Below are 19882 nucleotides of genomic sequence, written 5' to 3' on the forward strand. Positions count from 1 at the left end.
AAGTGTGACATTGCCCAGAAGACCACACAGGCTCTCCCTGTACCTCACATGCCACACCTCAGCCTTGATGCGCCAACCGGGCTGATCCAAGACTGACCAGAGGTGGGAATCACTGCTTTCCACCATCTGACACTGACACTGACCTGACACTATAGATCTCACCTGGATATGAAAAAGATTGACTCTATCTGTGGCTTCCAGGAGCTCTTTCTCTGCCAGTTTGCGCCCACGCTCTGTCTGCTCTTGCAAAGACCTCAGTTCCTCTAGTTCAGACTGAAGAAGAGAGTTGCGTCTCTCAACCACAGCCACCTGCTCCTTCAGATCACTGTTCAGATGTGTGCTGTCATCCAGCTGCATTTGAAGATCCTGTGAGAGAAGATACGGACTTGGAGCATGGACTTCTCTGTTCATTATGAGATGAGGACCCATAAGTACATGCCAAGCTCCACCTACATGTCCCTTACATGATGAATGTAAGCATAATCTCACTCTCTTGTGGTTGAGATCTGTTGTTCTTACTTTGATTGCTCAGTACAATCTGTTGCTTAGTTTGTTTACAGAAGCATTTCAACCTCAACCCTGTATTACAAATTGAAAATACCTTCGTTTGACTCTGAAGCTGGTCCACAGATTTGGTTGCCTCTGACAGTTGGCGGTGAGCAGAACAAAGCTGGAGCTCCATGTCCTTGAGGTCCCCTTCCATCTTCTTCTTTACCCGGGTAGCCTCAATTCTGCTCCTAGCTTCAGAATCCAGACTAGACTGCAGAGCATCAATAGCACACTGCTGCTTCCTCCTAATTTTGGAATAATATTGAGGGGGAAGATATCACATACCCAGATTTAAGAAAATTTACATGCTATGTTCATAACAGTTTAGAAAATGTAAAAAAGTAAAATTCCAAACAAAACTCTAGGTAACTAAAAATGGAGCTAAAGGGTTTTCATTCTATAAACATAGTGAGAGGTGAGGCTAATGAGTCTGTGTTGATCATAACAGACTAAGGAAGGTTTACAGGCCAACTTCTATAAAGAATCAGGCACCTCTAGACTATTTTCATTGTTTCTGTGGGCCAATGGTAGCCTTTAAAGGATGATCAAAAGGACCCTTTAAAGGATGATCAAAAGCAAAGCCTTAGACTTCCAACAGTGGCTAGTAGTGAAGGACATGTGCTTTTGTAATGGCTGTGATATTTTAACTACTTTCAATGGTGAGAATTATCTTAACTGGGCAGAAGAGAGCTACTAAGATCAGAAAAGTCCTAAGACCCACCAATACTGCTCTAATAGTCCTCAGACACAACTGTACTTGAATAGGTTTATTTCTCTCTGGCAGTTTGAGAGAACAAGAATTGGCTGATAAAACCAGTTGCAATGTGATACTGAATGACTCTGATATTCCTTCATAAAAACCAAAATCCACGTCTGCCAAGCGACTGAAGCTGAGAAATGGCTATACATTTAGGAAGGCAATGAAAATGTTGAGGGGATCTATGACAATTTTCAATTCCCAGTTCCCCTGAAGGTAGTTGAGGACCATGTGGCTGACTGGGCTAGAGTGAAGTATTCCATTAAAAACTTCACCCACACAAATGTTAACACTTGTGTGAACCTGCAATCTCTCATCCCCATCCGTGGCTGCATGAGTTGGAAGGAACCTAATTTCTTGAGTTGTTAAGAAGGGTAGATAATGTTACTTCCTACCTCACATTGAAATCCAACTTGGGTGAAATTAAACTTCTGATATTTTAAGTCACCAAGATTTGGTGTTTATTCATCAGGACAGTTTACTGCTATCACTCACATATGCACTGGTAAGCTCACTCCATGAAACAGGACCCTGGACAGCTAAGTAAAGGGGATGCAAGAAACTTCTATCCTTTCTCATAGCATATTTCAGAAAAAACAGCAAAAAAAGTATTTGTCTTGGGTCCGAAAGAGATTGTAGACTGAATTGTCACAGAGCATGTGTCCTGACTTCTAAAATGGATCAGGAAGAAAACTGCCTTCATGGACGAGGATGTGCAAAGAGTTTGCAAGTGGATCATAGCTAGAGACTGTGGAAAAGATAGAAGCATCTCTTTTTCTTACATCAGGTCCTCAAAAGCAATTTAGAAATGTGTAGGGGTTACTCTTTATGGCTCCATAGCTCAGGGTCTTTACCACTCCTCTACACTTTCATTTCTCTTGACCCTAGAAATCAGGAGGGGTCAGCTAAAGCTGGCCTTCCATGCTTATCCTTAGGTGCTAAGCTTTTGTTCAGTTTCCAGATCAGAATAATACCAGCTTGCAAGCAAGTAATGTTAACAGGAATGCTCATATGATGAAGTCTTTTCTCTCATTTGTTTTACCTGAGTATTCCAGAATATGACAGTATTTATACTCAGGGACTCTCATAAGGTAATAAAAATAAACACCAGGACATTATGGTACATATTTAATCAAACAGGACTGGTGTCTTCACAAGGCGAGGAAGAGACACTAGGGATAGGTACGCAGGGAGAAAAGACCCTGTGGGGATCAAGTAAGAAGGTGATCATCTGTCTGCAAGGCAAAGATGAATCAAATCTGCCAACACCTTGATCTCAGGTTTACAGACCCTAAAATGAGAAAATTAATTTTTGCTGTGTAACCACTCCATCTGTATGTGTTGTGATAGTAGCCTATACAGACTCATATAGGCACACTCATACGCATCAGCACTACACATTTTAAGATGTTTCTAAGCCTTCCTGTGTCACTTTTTCCAAGGTCAACTCTCACTATACAAAAAGACTAGAGCACCCCTGGCTGGTATCAAGATCTTCTGTACAGAAATAAAGTCTGCTTCCATAGATAAACTGAATGTTTCAAATGCTAGTTTTACCACAGATGTCTAGGAAATGTCATGAGTGTCTGCAGACAAGACAATGTGGCTTACGATAGTGTGGCTTAACAGGAATGGAGGCTATAGACCAGAGAAATGATGACTAAATAATCAATACGTTTTATCCACAGTTCAAAAAAACGCTGAAAATGGAAACTCTCAAAAACATTTTTTTCAAAGAAAATTGAAATACTCATGACCAAGGGTAAGGATTTTTTTCTTTTTTCTAAAAAAAAAAACATATAAATTGAGCAAAGTTAAATTTTAAAAATCAGGACACAAATTTAAAACTTTTCAAAACTAATAATTTAAAATCAACAATTCAATAGGTCATTTTTCTCCTTTAATATTGCTCATCTCACTGAACTGCACAGCTGAATATGTACAGTTCACCTTCCAAATGATCAGCAAGGTATTTTTGAAAACTAAGTATCACATTTGAGTTTAAGGCCATACTTTCCAAAGACACACAAAAACATGTTACCTAAAAATCATGATGTTTAAACATGATTTTGGGGCAGAAATTCAGTGAGACAGTAAAAAATAAGAGTACACATAAGTTGAGATCGTATGACACAATTTGAAATGGCAGATTTCAGAGGAGTGGATCACATAGAAAGAAAAGACAATGAAAAATCATCAGATACCTGAAACTGTAGAGCTGGGTGGGGAAACTATGGGCTCAGGCCAAATCCTCCACACTCATTAGACTATTGTCAGGGCCTGTGTTTAAGTTACAAACTCAGAGCTAAGTGGTTTGCACAGAGACCACATAGCCCATAAGCTGAAGATAGGTCCTATCCAATGCAATACACAAAGTTTGCCTAGATTTTCCATAGCATAGGGCATCAAACTAAAGGAAACAAATGTATTATGATAGAATAAAGAATTTCTGGGGTAGCTGGGCGTGGTGGCTCACACATGTAATCCCAGCACTCGGGAGACTGAGGCAGGAGGATCACTGTGAGTTCGAGACTAGCCTGGGCTACAAAGTGAGTTCAAGGCCAGCCTGAACTGCATAGCTAGACCCTGTCTCAAAAAGACAAAAAAAAAAAAAAAAAAAAAAAAAAAAAAAAAAAAAAAAAAAAAAAAACCAAAAAACAACAACAACAAAAAAGAATTTCTGGGGAGAGCACAGTATGTGTGATGACCCTCACCACTGTGGTATTTTCCAGAACAGCTGGGAGAGGACTACAGCTGTGTCCCTGGAGATTAGGGATACACCTGAACAACCTGTTCAGAGAAGTCTTGATGGAAAGGTTTTCTGTACATGGCAATATGAGTACCAGATGGCCCTAAAACTGACCTCCTTCTCTGTGTCTAGACTGGAGATCAGAGTTGGTCAGCAAAGCTCTTCCCCTCTTCTACCAGTTGTGACTGCCCTGTCACCTCCCTCCAACTCTGCCAATAATAAACAACAGTAGAAATAAAGATAAAAATAGCTGTATCATCCACAAAAGGCTAGAAAGTTCTGACTAGACTAACAGGCACAGTTTCTGCCAACATTAAGAACTCAAATATTTCTAAATAAGTGAAATATATCATATAATACTACCTGTTAAAACAATTCATCGGGCTGGGGATTTAGCTCAGTGATGTAAGTGCCTGCCTGGCAAGTGCAAGGTTATGAGTTCGATCTCCAGTACCAAAAAACAAAGCCAAAAAACCTGCTGAACAATGCATCACACAGTCTCCAGGATGGGCTCACTCAGCCTTAAGACTTTTCCAGACTCTCAAACAGCTTGGCAGTAGAGGAGCTGTTGAATGAGTTACACAGGCTGTGAACTACCAAGGCTTGACCTTGCCCTTTGAATCTCTTCTCTGTGACTTTCTTGGTCCCTTCAATTTCCTGAATCCTGCCTTAACAGATTGCTTCAGGTTTTATGGAGCTGCTAAGGATTTTTGTGGATATAAGACACTAACACTATCTTGGCCTTAGGAAATCATTGTCATTGTGATTTATAATTTATTAGCTTATCTTTGATCACTTGGAATTCCATGCTTGTGCTTATTTTTTCCTTGGCATCCTATTCAGTTCAATGCTAGCCTTAGTCACAGTTAACCATCAAATTAAACTAGGGCATTTGGTATCATCTATACTCAGAGTGAAAGGGCTATTTGACATGCTCGCCTTTCCTTTCCAATTGTTCCTATTACTGTTACAATGGACCACTAATTAAAATTTAGGTAGAGTTGCCTTTGGCCACCTGTCCATCCTTTCTTTCTTTCCAGCCCCTCCACAGCTCAAGCTCTGTTCAGTGCTTTTTTCTCGTAATGTTGACTGTTGGTTCTCTGACGTCCTTTGCACTATGATTATTATAATTGGTAAACTGCTCTCCAATATTCAGATGTACCTTCTGAGACACACACTCTCCTAAAGATTTATATTCCTCAGCTTGGTTTATTTATAGACACAGGTTTGATGCAATCTGAAGTGAAGATTTTTGGTTTTATTGTTTTTTAACTGCATATAGAGACATTCATTTTTGTTCCTCTTGAGAGGAAATAGGATAAACATCAAGGCCCAATATTTTTATTCTTCATCAAAAAAATTCTTTTCAATGCTGATTTAGAGCCTCTTCATTAGACAAGAATTTCTCTCTGCAGTGAGTTCCAGGAAGGAAAATGCCAGTGAGAGACAGAAAAGATAATTTAATTCACATAGATGGTTCTGCTCTCCCCACGCAAATGGCTCAGGAAGAGGCAGGGTATGGGAAAACTTCTCTCCGAGGTGGCATTAACTTTAGTGAACGGCATCCAGGTGTTAGTCCTTTCCTCTATGGTTCAGCATCATTAGTTTTTTGAACACCCAAGCCAGTTGTGATGAGACCCAGACAGAATATTCAGTCATATACATACATTTATTATGTGCATGTTCTATATGAGAGTTGAAGCTGCTTGAATATAAGAGAATCATAAAAACTTATAGTAATTATGCATGGATATTACTTTATATTAACAGGGATGCACTTAATAGAAAATCTAGTGTAGAGCTGGACTACATTTTTTTGGTAATGTCCCAATAATTGTCATGAAAACCAATAAACACCATGAGGCCTAATCATTGAAAGATTCTGATATGTAACCGCTGCTCACCAGAATCAATTTTAATTACCTAAAATTTTCTATTTCTTCCTCTTTCTCTGAAAGCTTCCTTTCAAACTCCGCTTTAGCTTCTGAGAGTTCAAGCTGGATGCGAAGAATCTTGCTTTCATTCCGCTCCAGAGCTCCCTAAACAAATTAATTTATTAAAGAAACATTAAATGAAATACATCTTTTGATTGAAACTTTTGAACTTTTTTCTCTCAAAATATATGCCGCTGATGTAACTCTCTTTAGAGCTGCTGGGAGAGATCCAGGTTCTAATTAGTTCCTTAAAGATTAGAATAGAATGGAAGATCAGTGGCTGCTTTCAATTGTGGTTTCTGACATTCTTAGGTCTTTAGCTATAACTCCAAAACTAGAATTCTAGGACATTTTTAACCCAATATTTTACTGATTTTTTTTTCAGATCTAGGGATTGAACTCAGGACTTCATGTTTGCTAGGCAAATACTCTACCACTGAAGTAAATGACTAACCTAATTAAAAACTTTTTAAATGTAAAATTTCTAATCTCTGACTATATTTAAACTTTCACACTTTCTACTTTTTTACATATGCCATCTTTGAAGTGACCCAATGAAAGTATCAAAGGTAGAACAAAGAAAGTAGTAATTGCTGTTGGGAATCTTTGTTTGCTTTTGGGCATCACAGAGGGTTAAAGAAAAAACTGAATGCATTTAGTCATTCAGGAACAGAAATGTGTCTGATATTTTCATATGAAAAACAAACAAAAAGCCGAGGATACACTTGACACATAGCACTAAGTGAGAACCACTATCACCTTAACCCATTTATGTCAAAGACGGAACTTCTTTGAATTTTTGTATGAAGTTCACATATGTCATCTAGAAAAAAAATCACAGAACAAGAATGTGCAGAGAACACATTTCCTCATGTCCCATCGGTATGGATGTCCCACAAATGGATCATTAGGATTGAAGGATTAGTTAGCACTATCCCTGCAAATGGATTGTTTTGACAGGTGGGGAGATCTCTAAGTATTTAAGAATGACCTAAGAAATCATTGCCAGAGATGTAAAGGTCAATCAATTTCAAAAGTATAAGTTTAATGCAATTTTTAAAACCTATTCCAAAAATGTATATAAAAGAAGATGAAGCAATCTATTTGTCAGTGAACTCTGGCCAGTTCTTAGGGCAGAGGTAATTGCTTATAACCTGCTCTGAAGAGTGATTGACACAGAAGAACCATGAGTAAAAACAACTGACTAGTAATTTTAGATAAATGTAAGAAATGCGTTGGAAATTTTAGTAAGGTCTGCTTTGCCATTCTGTCACCCTACCTTTGTTTAGTATAAAAACAAAATTAGCCAGAAACAATGATTCAATAGCAGTTTCCTCATAGGGAAAGTTTTAGTTGCTTCAGGGGTAAACTCTGACCTCTGGCTTTTTAGAGTGCACTGAGAAAGTAAATCTTTAGAGAAAGTCACCTAGGATAATTTGAGCTCTGTGGCTTTTTAAAAAATTGATAAAGTTTCTCATAAAGGTTTACTGAGGATAAGAAATAAACCAAAGTCACAAATACAGGTCCAAGCTGAGGAAGTATTTATAATGTGCCTGGGGAAACAATTTGAAACAGGCTCATAGGATATACTGCCATCTAGTGGTATTACATGATACGGGTGCCGTAATCCTAACATTCTCAATTTGACTTGATGATGATTGATTTAACATACAGGGAGAAGGTTCTGGATTCATTTATGTGCAACAGAGTGACACTTATACAGTACACCCGTGAGAGTTTTCAACTTGCTCCTGAGTTGGGGGACTTACTGTACTGATTGGTACAGTACAGTGGTTTTATGTTCTGTCATACACTACATGTTAGAGTTATGCAAATAAAAGCAAGCTCATCAGGTCAGAGTTTCCTTGAACTATTTCTTTGCTTTGAATATTGTAATGTACAAACTATAGACAATTCCTCCTTTAGTGACTAATTCATTTAATGACTTAGTTGCAGGAATAGAACTCAGTCATGTAAAGTTCAGCAAATGTACAAGAATCAGTTTTCTGAGGAGACACCACACTGCTGAGGAAGAGATTTTATATGAAGTGTGACAACCTCAGGTGCCATTTTAGTATAATAGTGCCAAGAGCTATTGACCTGAAAATGCTGCACACAGGTTAATGTGCCTGCATCTCCTGCCTTGCAGGTTTCTTAGCATTGTAATGGTGAAGTAAATCTAACAGAAAATGCTTGCACAGTGCAGTCATGGGGGATAATTTTGTATTACCATATCTTTCAAAAGGCCTTATACCTAAAAGTAACTGCCATTTCTTTCAGAAATCATTGTCTCTATTGGTGTGTTTGTAGATTAAACTGTATTTTAACATGTTCAGATGTTTATTCAAAAGTTAAGTCAACAAGATGAACTTCAGCTGAGATAAAGGAAGCTCTGTGGTGCATCTTAACCATCTAATGCCCATGACAAAATAGCTGACTTTATAGTTCACTATCTTTTTCGGGATAAAGTCTTCTTAGTGGTTTTTGCAATTGCTTGCCCCACCCAGGGGGAGAGTCAGAGACTTTCCTGAACTTTGAATTCATAACCTCAAAAACATTCCAAACAAATAATCTGCATGAAAGATGAGCTTTTAGAAACAAATGTCTGAGACTATCATATGGAATTTCACTTGGGGAGGGATGTTTTTGAGGAATTCTGTTCCGAAGAGGGCAGCTATGAGAATATTTGGTTTTTAAACTTTTGACAAATATTTGCTGAACCTCTACAGGGAAAAAAGAAGCCTCAAATGGCTACACTATGGCTGAGGCTCTGTGTGTGTGTGTGTGTGTGTGTGTGTATGTGTGTGTGTGTGTGTGTGTGTGTGTGTGTATGTGTGTGTGTGTGTGTGTGTGTGTGTGTGTGTGTGTGTGTGTGATTTCCAAGATGCCATATATCCAAAGTCAATGAAACTCCAGCACAGGGCAGACCTAGTGGTATCAAAGTAAATAACTTATAAAATCAAGGTTGATATGGGCACATAGCCATGACTGTATTTTAGTACAAATCCAGACTGCCACAAGGGCTGAGAGGCTAGATAGCTGGCTGAGGGGCTGAGGGCTTGTGCACCTCAGGATGTGTGTGCAGCAGCTGGACACACAGGGCTGACTGGGCAGCTGGGCAGGTAAGGTGAGCTGAGCTGAACAGCTGAGAATAAAGATGTCTAACCCAGTCCATAGTTCTAGGTCTCTTTGTCAAGTTAACAAATCTCAAGCGAACCTCAGCAGTCTGAACTGACAGGTTAACATCTCCAACAGAGCAGCAATGTCTGAGGTCTGTGCTTCCCCAGTGTAAGCAAGTATAGGAAGAAAAAAATAATCTTACTAAAAATGTAGACTCTGATTTGACAGAACTAGAGAGAAGGCTGAGATGTGAATTTCTAACAAGGTCCTGAGTGATGTCTACACAGGTGTCCATGCACCACATTTGGAGCAGTAAGGATCTATGTACTAGAGATAAGCAGTCATGGTTTCTGTTTTCAGTACATTCTGAAGACCCGCTTTCACTAGTGCTTATTTTGCTCTCTGAGTTTCAATTTCTTCCTTTGTAGAATGAGGACAATAGTTTTTGGGATGATTATGTAAAATAATGCATAGCAAGTATTAGACATGGTCCCTAACAGGTAGACATCACTTACGTGTGATAGCGTGTTTGCTTTTGATATTACTACCAGGCAGATCTTCCCTTTGTCCTAATGAGGGAAGCCTTCTTTTATCCCTCATGACCATACCTCTGTTTCTTCCAGTGTCATCTGGGCTTTAGTCTTCTCTTGTTCAATCAGTTTCTTAACCCTTTCCATTTCAGTTAAGTTTCTGGTACCTTCTCTAACTTGGTTGGTCAGACTGGAAATCTGTTCTGGAAAAATAAACAAGAATAGCAAAGTTAGTGAAAGGGATTTGTATTAGACCTATGATATCAAGTACATGACACTGTGCCTAGAGACCCACTGGAAACCTTGGTAATCTGGCAGCCCTCGGTAACCTGAAGGCAGGCTCTCCACTAGCCCTCTGGGATGTCTATTAGAGCTAGAGAAAGCTATCTGTTCTCCCACGTCTTCTTTGGCTATCTGCCAGAAAACTATCCCCATTGGTGAAGATGGTACTTCTTAGAGTCTTGTATTTGGGACAGTCTGTGCATTTTCTGTGGTGGTTCTGCTTAGCCCAGTCATGCCAGATTCTGCCTGGACCTGCTCTTTGACACAATCCAGGAATTCCTCTGCTTCTAATGCAAATGCCTAGCTTTCAACCTCAAGGATTGCTGTGGTCTAAGGCACACACAACACTGGAATAGAAATTTAAAGAAGAAGCTAGGTCAGTGTCTGCCAGGTGCAAAAACATGACCCCAGGTAAGAGAAGACTGTGACTTTAGCACACAATTTGACTATCCCCCACCCCAGTGACTGTAAGCCTTTGAAACAGCAATATATCCAGCAGTCACAAAAATCCCTAGGACTTGGTATTGTCTTCTTGATTCTGTTCGTTATGAAAGGAGCCACTGGTACCTGGGTAGAGGTGGGTGCAGAGCCATAAAATTCAGTCTAGAGACAACAGAACAACTCAAGAGCTCACCTGCTTCTCTGTTCCTAAAGACCTAGACTGTAATTGTTTAAGAAATGCAAACAGTTATAGGAGCACATCAGATGAGAATTCTCATGCAAATCATGACGCTCTTCTGACAAGCCCTCTCCAAAGATCTCCAGTTTTTCTCAACTCTGACTGCAACTTACTGACTGCAATTTAGAATCCTCTGCAGAGCTTTTGGAGTAAAGCTCAAAGTCCAAGCCCCGACCCAGACCAGTGGCACTAAATTTGCTCTGAAAACTGTTAAAAATGCAACTTCATAGGCTTCATTCCAGACCTACTGAATTAGAAACTGTGGGATGGGCTCTGGCCATCTATCTCTATTAACAGCTCTCCAGGCGATTGGGACACAGCTAGTTTTCAAATCATTCTTTTAGTACCTTTAGCTTTCTAGTCAGTGACCTGATCTTGGATTATGTAAGTCAGCAAAGGAAGCAAGTTTTATACCTCCAAAATCATGAACTAGTACCACGGCATCTCTAGGCCTTAATGCACATCATATGCACAAATGTCATATGCACAAATATATGCATATGAATGCATACTATTGCATCAGTACTGAATAACCAGTACTAAAACTAATGAGGCTTAAATAATGGTCATCCTTATTATAAAATCAATATTACTTTTAAAAGGCATGAGTCAGGCCTCCATAGATAGGCATGGAAGGAGCTGGGGATTTAGCTCAGCGGCATAAGCCCCTGCCTTGCAAGCAGGTGGTTGTGAGTTCGATCCCACCGATTTAAAAAAAAAAAAAAAAAAAGATAGGCATGGAAATATCCACAAGGCACATGGCAAGTAGCACAGTTCATTAGCTGTGTGTACGAAAGCCGAGGTTTCTAGGCTCAAATCTTAGATCTGCTACTTATCAAATATGAATTCAAAAAAAGTACTTAATTTTATGCAGCCTGATAGAATCTCCATTTTATATAAAACTAAGACTCCTTGGGGGTTAAATAATAAGTAGTTGTATAGAGAACAGTGTGGGGATGTAGTGTGGGCTATAGAAATATTTGTTAAATTATAAAACATTGATAAAGATAAATGGTGTAAAATAATGTATAATTTGAGTAAAAGAACACACATGGATATGTACAATACATGGAAAATATCAGTAGGGATAAAAACATCAAGAAATCCTTAAGATTGGCTTTCTTTATATCTAGAGGTATAAAGAATAACTAGATAACTTTCAGAATTAATTTAATACAAATAATATCTCCAGCAAGAAAACACTAAAAACAAAATACTAAAACTTGACAAGTTAAAACATGAAACAACAGTGCAAAGGTTTCCTATTCACAAAGCCAGGGCTCCCCCTAAGCCCTGGGCTCCTGCCGGGGCTGTGAGCCCAGCTGAGGGTACCTTGGAGACTCTCATTCTCCCTCCTCAGCGTCTCCTGGCCCTCAGTGCTCTCCTCACAGGTGTGCTTCAGCTTGAGGACCTCAGTGCTGAGAGCCCGGGCCTCCTTCTGAGAGGCGTCCAGCAAGGCCTGGGTCTCCTCCTGCTTCTCCCTCCAGTCGGCAAGGGCCTTGTCAGAGTGCTGCAGCTTCTGGTCCAGCGCAGCTGCTGCAGAGCGGGCCTTCCCAAGGTCAGACAGGGCATCCCCAAGCTCAAGCTGCAGCTGGTGCCTGGCCCTCTCCAGGGATGCATTCCTGGCATTGGCTTCCTGTGTGGCTTCAGCAGCCTCCTGTAACTGAATGGCCAGTTTCTTTCTAAGAAAGAGAGACCCAGAGATGAGTGAAGCAGTGTCCCCTCTGAGAGTTCATCAAGCCTGTCCCAAGTTAATGAAACCACTTGATACAAACAGGATGACCTCTGCAGTTGTCTTAGTGGGATCCAGCACAGGAAGCTCGATATGCTCCAGAAACCTGCCTCTGCTTCCCTCCAGCCTCTGGCTCCTATGTGCACATGAATTTTACTTTTGTCCAGGCTTTGCCAGACTTGCAACTCAGCATATCCTTGAATTCCTATAAATATTTGCTTATCCTAAAGATTTAATAAGTAAGTCATGTCAATTTCATACAAAATGGTAGCAACAAAGTTGTTCTAAATTTCCCACCAACAGAAGCTATTGAAACTCGTTAGGCATGGTTAGTCTCTAAACACCTCCTTGGCTATGTTGCTTCTAAGGAATATTTTCTTGTGCCTACCCTGTGAGTTCATCCTCCCAGCCTCTTGTCAAGCAGTTTATAAACAGGACTCAGATTTCTTCTCTCTCTGCATGTCTTCTCCATCTCATCTCAGATTTACATTCACCCCAATATGGTACCACTTAACATGTTCCATTGCTATCAGGGAGGGTTGGCCTCTGTGTTCTTCTAGCAGCCTCTGCTGTGGGGTAGATTATGAAAAGCTTCCCCTACCCTCTTCATCATACAGCACTCTTAGGAATTCTAATGAATGAAATGCATTCTTTGCTTACATCCCATGCAGAATTGCTAGGTGTCCCATTCTTAATCTTAGGTTACTTCTTTACTGAAAGGAATTATACATAAGAAAGCTTTCCTGTTATACTGTGAAACTGAAAAATATTCTCAGGAATTAACATGAACTATACAATATCCCAACAGAGTAATGTGGTGGGTAAAAAGGCTCTCTAGACGCCTGCATTACACAGTCTGTGCTCAGCATTCAAGAAGGCTTTGGGTTCTAACAGCAATCACTGGTTTTCTAACTGTATCAATTTCTTTGCTTCATTCTTCTTATGAGGAGATTCTGATGCCTCATAAAATAATTATAAAACAAAATGTTATGGTTTATATCTGCAACGTCCCCTAAAATTCTCCTGTGTGTAGAACATGGTGGGTCATGTGGGTGCTAGATTCATTAATGGATTCATCCATTGATAATTTCAGTGCTCAATATACTGGGGGGGCTTTGGAGGTGAAGTCACTGAGTATATTCTAAAAAGATATATTCTTGTCCTCAGCTCCTCCTTTCTTTTTTTCTGGATGCCATGACTGGACCACCTTTTCCTTCACCATCCCCTCTCTACATCTGTTCCTGCCTTGAGGCCCCCTGACCACACAGAGAAACTGTGAGCCAAAATAAACCTCTCCTGTGTTAAATTGAGTGTTGGGTACTTTGTCACAATGATGTGAAAGTGACTAAGCTCCTTTGAGTAACCAACCATGCTGAGTTACCCAGCACTGAGGAATTTAAGAAGGACTGAGGTTTTCAAAGCAAGCACCAGGAAATTTCAAGGCACACTGGACAAATTTTTCACTTTCATTGTACTGACAAATTTATTCTGCACTTAATATCAACTACAATTCTGCTCTTTAACTTGCCAGCCATAGGCATCTGCTTATTTATCTAGACTATGCAAAGGGCTATTGGAGTAAGACAGCAAATTTTTATCCATCAAGAATTTAGCATTTGGAGGTTGTAAGTGGATCTCAGGTGAGCTTGGCTCTGCTAAACTTACTCATCATATGAACCTCAGGCTAGCGCTCAAAGCAGCCCACCCTCCAACTTTCCTGTTTGACCAACACGTGACTCTAGATTCATTTAAAGCCACCTACTTCCCTGAGATGACTTGGAGGAAAAGTTTGACTCTGGAAAAGCTTTACTTATTCAATGTTCAAATAATGCTAAAGCAAAAATGGTCTTCAGATATTACCATGTTTGTCCAGTACTTTTCTTTGGTTGTCAAATACTACAGCACTAATTTCAACAAATCCACGTGGCCACTAATCAATTCACATTCTTTCCTTCTTTTCTATGCACCAAGAACACCATGAAATAAAATGACAATTAGGCACTTTATCAAAAGTCTTCAATCATTTGAAGGAAATGAATTTCTTATTTAGAAGCAAATGACAGATTTTATATAAAAAGAGCTATTTCAGTTCAAAAGTCCCCTTTGAGGGACTTCAGAGAGTTTGTGAAACACATACTTTAGGTAATGTTAGTACCTGTCATTCCAAAGCCTTTTGCAAGTTACTGCAGACACTGAGATGGATCACTTCCTACTGCGGCTGGGACAGAACCCAGAGCTCTTTTGCAGCTATACAACAGTGTCCCTCAAAGATTTAGGTGAAGAACTGGTGGAAATTTTTCTTTTAGCTAAAGATAAAGAAAAATGAATGATTTACACTGAATCTTTGTCGAGCTACCAACCCAGAGACATACTCTTTTGAGTAAAACTAACAATTATAAAGTGGGGCTAGTGTGATACTTTCTCTGTAAAATACTGAAGCATTTTCAGTCTCTAAGTAAACCACATGAGTACACCGTGGTAATCAGTCTTGGTTCCCTAGAGCCCCAGACTCTTGATATTCCTGAGAGGAACTTTTAAAACCTTTTAGTAGAACTGGCAATAAAATTGATGGCACTAACCTTAAGGGTGCCCTGCGGGATGACCTCTGATTTCTTTTCAATTTGATTTTTATCCCATGAGGCAAGATCCTAATACATTTCCAGCAGTTACTCCCCATCTTCACATACCACTTGATACTCTACGAGTCATACACTGGAGATAAAATAACTTTCATGTATGGATATTGTGTGTATACATGAGCCGAATCATTTTGGTTTATCAAATGAAATGTAAGATGTTAAATAATAGCCCAATTTGTAAAGTCACATCTTGCATGAATTCTTTGCTTGTGCCTCTAGAAAGTTTTCCATTGGAACTCATTATAGTCTGTCACTTTATTATTTTTACACCCTCTAGAGTATGTGGTTTTTGCCAACAGTGATTGTTTCAGCTTTGCTCTTAAACTTATTGATGCACCTCACAGGACTTGAAAGTATACTCCTGTATGTGACCAGTTCCAGTTTAAAGGTAGCCTCCCCTACTCACTTGGCCTCCTCCAGGTCTTCAGTTCTCTGGATTGCTTCTTGTTCGTACTTCATTCTCAGCTGCACCATCTCAGTGTTGCCTTTGGACAGGGCCCGGTGTAGCTCAGCCTTGGCTTCTTGTTCCTCCTCATACTGCTCTCGTAGAAGGTCAAAGTCATGCTTGGCTGACTGCAGGGCGTGGGCCAGGACACTCTGAGACTGGATGACATATAAATTTAAAAAGACATCACCATTAACATTGAAACACTTGGATGTGACATTTTTTTTTCAGATAAAGTTAATAAAATTCTGCTAAAATTCAAGGTGAACCTAAAGTTAATAGTATGATATCAAAAAACAATCTTAGATAAGAAGATACATGATAGAGAATACCTAATTTGCTATTAAAATGGGAAAGAGTCCTATTTAGGTAAATGGTATTCTTGCTACCTAGGCTTCAGTAATGGACAATCCTGGCCTTCTAGAAATAGTGGAGAACACAAAGTTAGCAACACTCAATATCAATTAAATAATAAGATATGCATATAGCAATAACTAATATTTATATCTTATTTGAATCAGAAAAAACACTGAAATTTAGTCTAGTCTATTCATTGCATTTTTGTGAAAAATAAAGTTATGTTTTTTGCATGTAAAGCTCTACAAAAACCTCTACTGTTAGTACCTCAAAATATGCTGCTCAGTAGAATTTTCTATAATGATGAAAATGTCTTATGTGACACTATTCAATATGATAATCAATAGCCACATGTGGCAGTTAAACACTCAAATGTGCATAGTAAAATGGGTGATGAGGCTGAACCCTTTACTTAATCTTAATAAACATATATTTAAATTTAGATCAGAACCTGCAGTACAGTAGTGGCTTCTATATTTACTGAATAGCACAGATGAGTTTAACAAATGTTTTTACCTCTAAGCAGCATCATTCTCAGGAGATAATCTCATGCAGTAGGAAAATCATATCCTAGCCTGTCCTCAAGGATCCTTTTTGCAAATTAAAAAAAAAAAAAGCATCATCTTAGGTAGCTTCAGGTCTGACATTCTGAAGCTTAGTAAATGACAGCTTCAGTCAAAATTCTTAGGTAGTGAATGAGGAGAAATAATACACAGTGAAGCTGAGACAGAAACAGGCTTTGGAATCATATAAACTTGGATTCATATTATGATCTTTTCGCTTTTTAAATATATGTGTCTTGAGTACATGTCCTGGGCATCAATCTCACAAAAAGTAAAGGAAGCAAATCAAAGACCCAGCGATAAAGAGCCAAAAAGGAACAAGGAGGTATACGATAGAAACATGCAAACACATTAACAAATGTGTTTTTCCTAATAGGAAAAAATAAAATATGATGCAGCATAATGTACAATATTTGCTTTCTTATCATCATTCCCCCGAAGACCTTCAGGAAAGGCATTTAAGAGATGAAAACACCAGTTATAAAATTTCAAAGGCTTGTATAAGAAGGAGCAGAAAGCCAAGAGCACTCTAGGGAAGTAAACAAGGGAAGCAGATCCATGAGGCAAGGTCACAGGTGGAGGCCTCGTGCCAGATTAAGTGGGGCTTGTGCTCCAACTGGGAGCCACTGGGAAGGTAGCTAGAGAGATCTTATAAAATATAAATTCAGTTATTTACTATCTGTGTGAGTTCCTTCACAGTGTATCATATAATATATGAGCTTATATGACGAATTATTTATCTTCTCAGAATGTTCATTTTTCCTATACACATCATATGACTGATATGCAGATTGAAATAATAGAATTATCTAGTACAATGTCCAATGTAAAAACAATGGCAGTAATTTAAAATTTTATATGGAGTAGATTCCAGGGTGGTCAAATAGAGATGCCTAGCACCTTTCTCCCCTTCACAAAAAAAGAATCAAAACAAAAAATGAAAAAGTGCATTTTGAGCTCAGTGGTTAAGGCAGTTCGACAGTACTCAGCAAAAAAGAAGTGAGAATCTGTAATACATGGAGACCTGAGACTGCAGCGGGGAGAGGAGCAACATGCATAGAAAGAGAACTATGACCACAGATTCTCAATGAGAGGGAGGTGAAAGGAAAGATTTCCTTGTTGCAGGGTAAAAGTTAAGGGCGAAGTCCCAGCAGATCACATTTTTACAGTCACTGATAATCCTACCCACAGGAGCGTTCCAGAATTACCATAGGCTTAGTACCCAGTTACAAGAGCTAGCTAGAACAGGCTAGGAAGCTTTGTTTCAGAAAATGAACTCACATTGTCTCGGCACCCCTAGAGCCATGCTACTAAATTGTAGTTATATCTTGAGAACAGGAGCTCTCTGGGCTTCGTACTGCCCCAGGAGTCAGAAACCTCTGCCTCTCCAATCTCTCAGGCCCTGTACACATGCTACAACATCAACACAAAGAGCTGCAGCTTCAGAAATCCAACAAGAATCAGACTGAAGCTCTGATCTTAGACACAAGCCCACAGAGTACTAAGCACTACAGAGGTGGTTGAGGATGGCTGCGGCGGCCACCCCAAGACCTGAGGAACACAGGTGCTTGCCGTCTGAGACCTGGGACCTGTCTCCCTCCACTGCCCCTAACTACATTGGTAAGTATCTCCTGTGCACCATATGAGGCCCTATGCTAAATTTTCCTTCTCTCCGCTGCCGCCATGCCACCCAAACACATGATTATAACAGGAAAAGCTATGGGAAGACTATAATTCAGTGCCCATTTGGAACTAAAGCCAATATAGACTTTCCAACAAACACTTCAGACACATCGAAGAGAAAGACTTTCACTATGAAAGCTACCTTATAAAAGTGGTAGACAAAACTCAACTGCTAGATGTGCAAATATCAAAGTAGGGACATAAGTAGTGTGAGAAATTAAGGAAACACAGCACCTGAAGAAACACAAGGACTCTGGAGCAACAGACCTCCAAGAAAAGCATACTGATGAAATTCCTAATAAGAACATCAAAAGTGATTCTAATGAAACTCAATGAACTATAACAGAATATAGATAATTGAATGAAAGTAGGAAAATAATCAGTACTATGATTGAGAAAAACAACAAAAATTAGAAATCCTAAAAAGAACTAATCAGAAATCCTGAAGAACTCAATATGTCAGATAAAAAATACAGTTCTGAGATAGCTCTTTCAAAGTATCCCAGGCAGACAGTAATAAAGATACAAATGCATGAATGTGCTGTGGTGATCTAGCAGCTAGTGACAAGAAGCAAGGGCGAGGAGGTACCTTCTTCCTCCACTTCTGCTGAGGAATCATGAGCACGCCATGCTGGATCCCTGGGGCCTGAGGACGATGGCCTTAGTGACCACAGCCGGAAGAAGAGAGTTCACTATTTTGCTCAATTTTTTGGAAGCCACAGCATTGTGAAAAGAATGTGCATTGTGCATTTGTCATGGTTACTCAATATTGGGAATTGAACTCAGGACTTCTAAGATGTCAGGTCAGGTTGACAGTAACTGAGTTATCTTGGATCTTTGAATCTAAGAAAATGCTGCTGTTTAGAGGTCCAGAGACGGTATGATGGTATAAGGGGTGAACACGCTTAAAGTATGTAACCTTCAGAGAAGCCCTGGCTGAAACCCACAGGAGAGAGCAGAATAATTGCCTCACCATGGATCATAAGCAGAACAGAGACACCTGGTATACAGTAGGCTAAATACAGCAGCAAAATAATTGGGTAGAGGTTTGGCTCTCCTTCCAAACCTGCCTACAGCTGGCTTATGAGAGAGAATCAGCAGTCTGTACGCTCAGACTCATTTTGAAATTGTGAATGTGGGGGATAAGTGTGTGCAACTTTGTATGGGTGTGGATTATAGTGTGAGTTTCTACAGTGATTTACTTTGATGTGTTGGGTTCTGCCTCAACAAGGGTCAATTCTTGAGTCTTCCAACACTGGGTTTCTACATACAGAGATGTGTACTATCTGTAATTATCTAAAAACGTCATCCTATTCCACTTACATTCCTATTCCACTTACATACTTCTCTTTTCTTTCTCCCTGTCATATGACCTCTCAAACCTCCTTTCCCCACTTACATAAAAATAATATCAGCAAAATCCGTTGTGTCATTTTTCCTTCACCTCTTTGTTTTTCTTGTTACTTTAAATTGTTTGATTTTAGTTTCCCATTTTGTTTTCTAAGATCCTAGCTGATCCTTCATCAGTAGTATCCTTTCATTTTCCTGAATTACTTAAAGAATTGAAAACTTGCAAAACAAGTTTTAAATTAAATGTTGATATATGTCTGGCTCTTTGGATATTGCTATTGCTAGTAATTACTCTCTTTGAAAGGCAGAAATAGGTACTAAATCCAATATTTTCAGTAGGTAGAGTAGGTGTGTGCACTCTGAAACATACCCAAAGGCAAGGGCAAATTACAGAGAAAAAAATCACTTGCTAAAAATTTCTAGTTTAGTAGCATAGTTTTGTATCATGACTGATCTACAATGTTCAACACATACGTAAATCAACAAATGTTACCATGTGAATTGTGTCAAGGA

At 39.3% G+C, this 19882-nt stretch overlaps 1 protein-coding gene across 1 annotated transcript in view; it reads right to left on the minus strand.

Moving 5' to 3' along the window:
- Positions 1–19882, minus strand: part of Myh15 (myosin heavy chain 15) — a 147856-nt gene that overhangs the window by 22572 nt on the left and 105402 nt on the right. The window contains exons 30-35 of the mRNA XM_063224911.1: positions 15378–15574; positions 11933–12282; positions 9718–9842; positions 5979–6094; positions 602–794; positions 163–366 (exon numbers count right to left, since the gene is read on the minus strand). Coding sequence (XP_063080981.1) covers positions 163–366; positions 602–794; positions 5979–6094; positions 9718–9842; positions 11933–12282; positions 15378–15574 — 1185 coding nt within the window. The remainder of the gene's footprint in view (positions 1–162; positions 367–601; positions 795–5978; positions 6095–9717; positions 9843–11932; positions 12283–15377; positions 15575–19882) is intronic.

This window comes from Cavia porcellus, unplaced genomic scaffold (assembly GCF_034190915.1).
Source record: "Cavia porcellus strain 051 isolate PalLab524CR breed Dunkin Hartley unplaced genomic scaffold, mCavPor4.1 scaffold_15, whole genome shotgun sequence".
Classification (NCBI taxonomy): domain Eukaryota; kingdom Metazoa; phylum Chordata; class Mammalia; order Rodentia; family Caviidae; genus Cavia; species Cavia porcellus.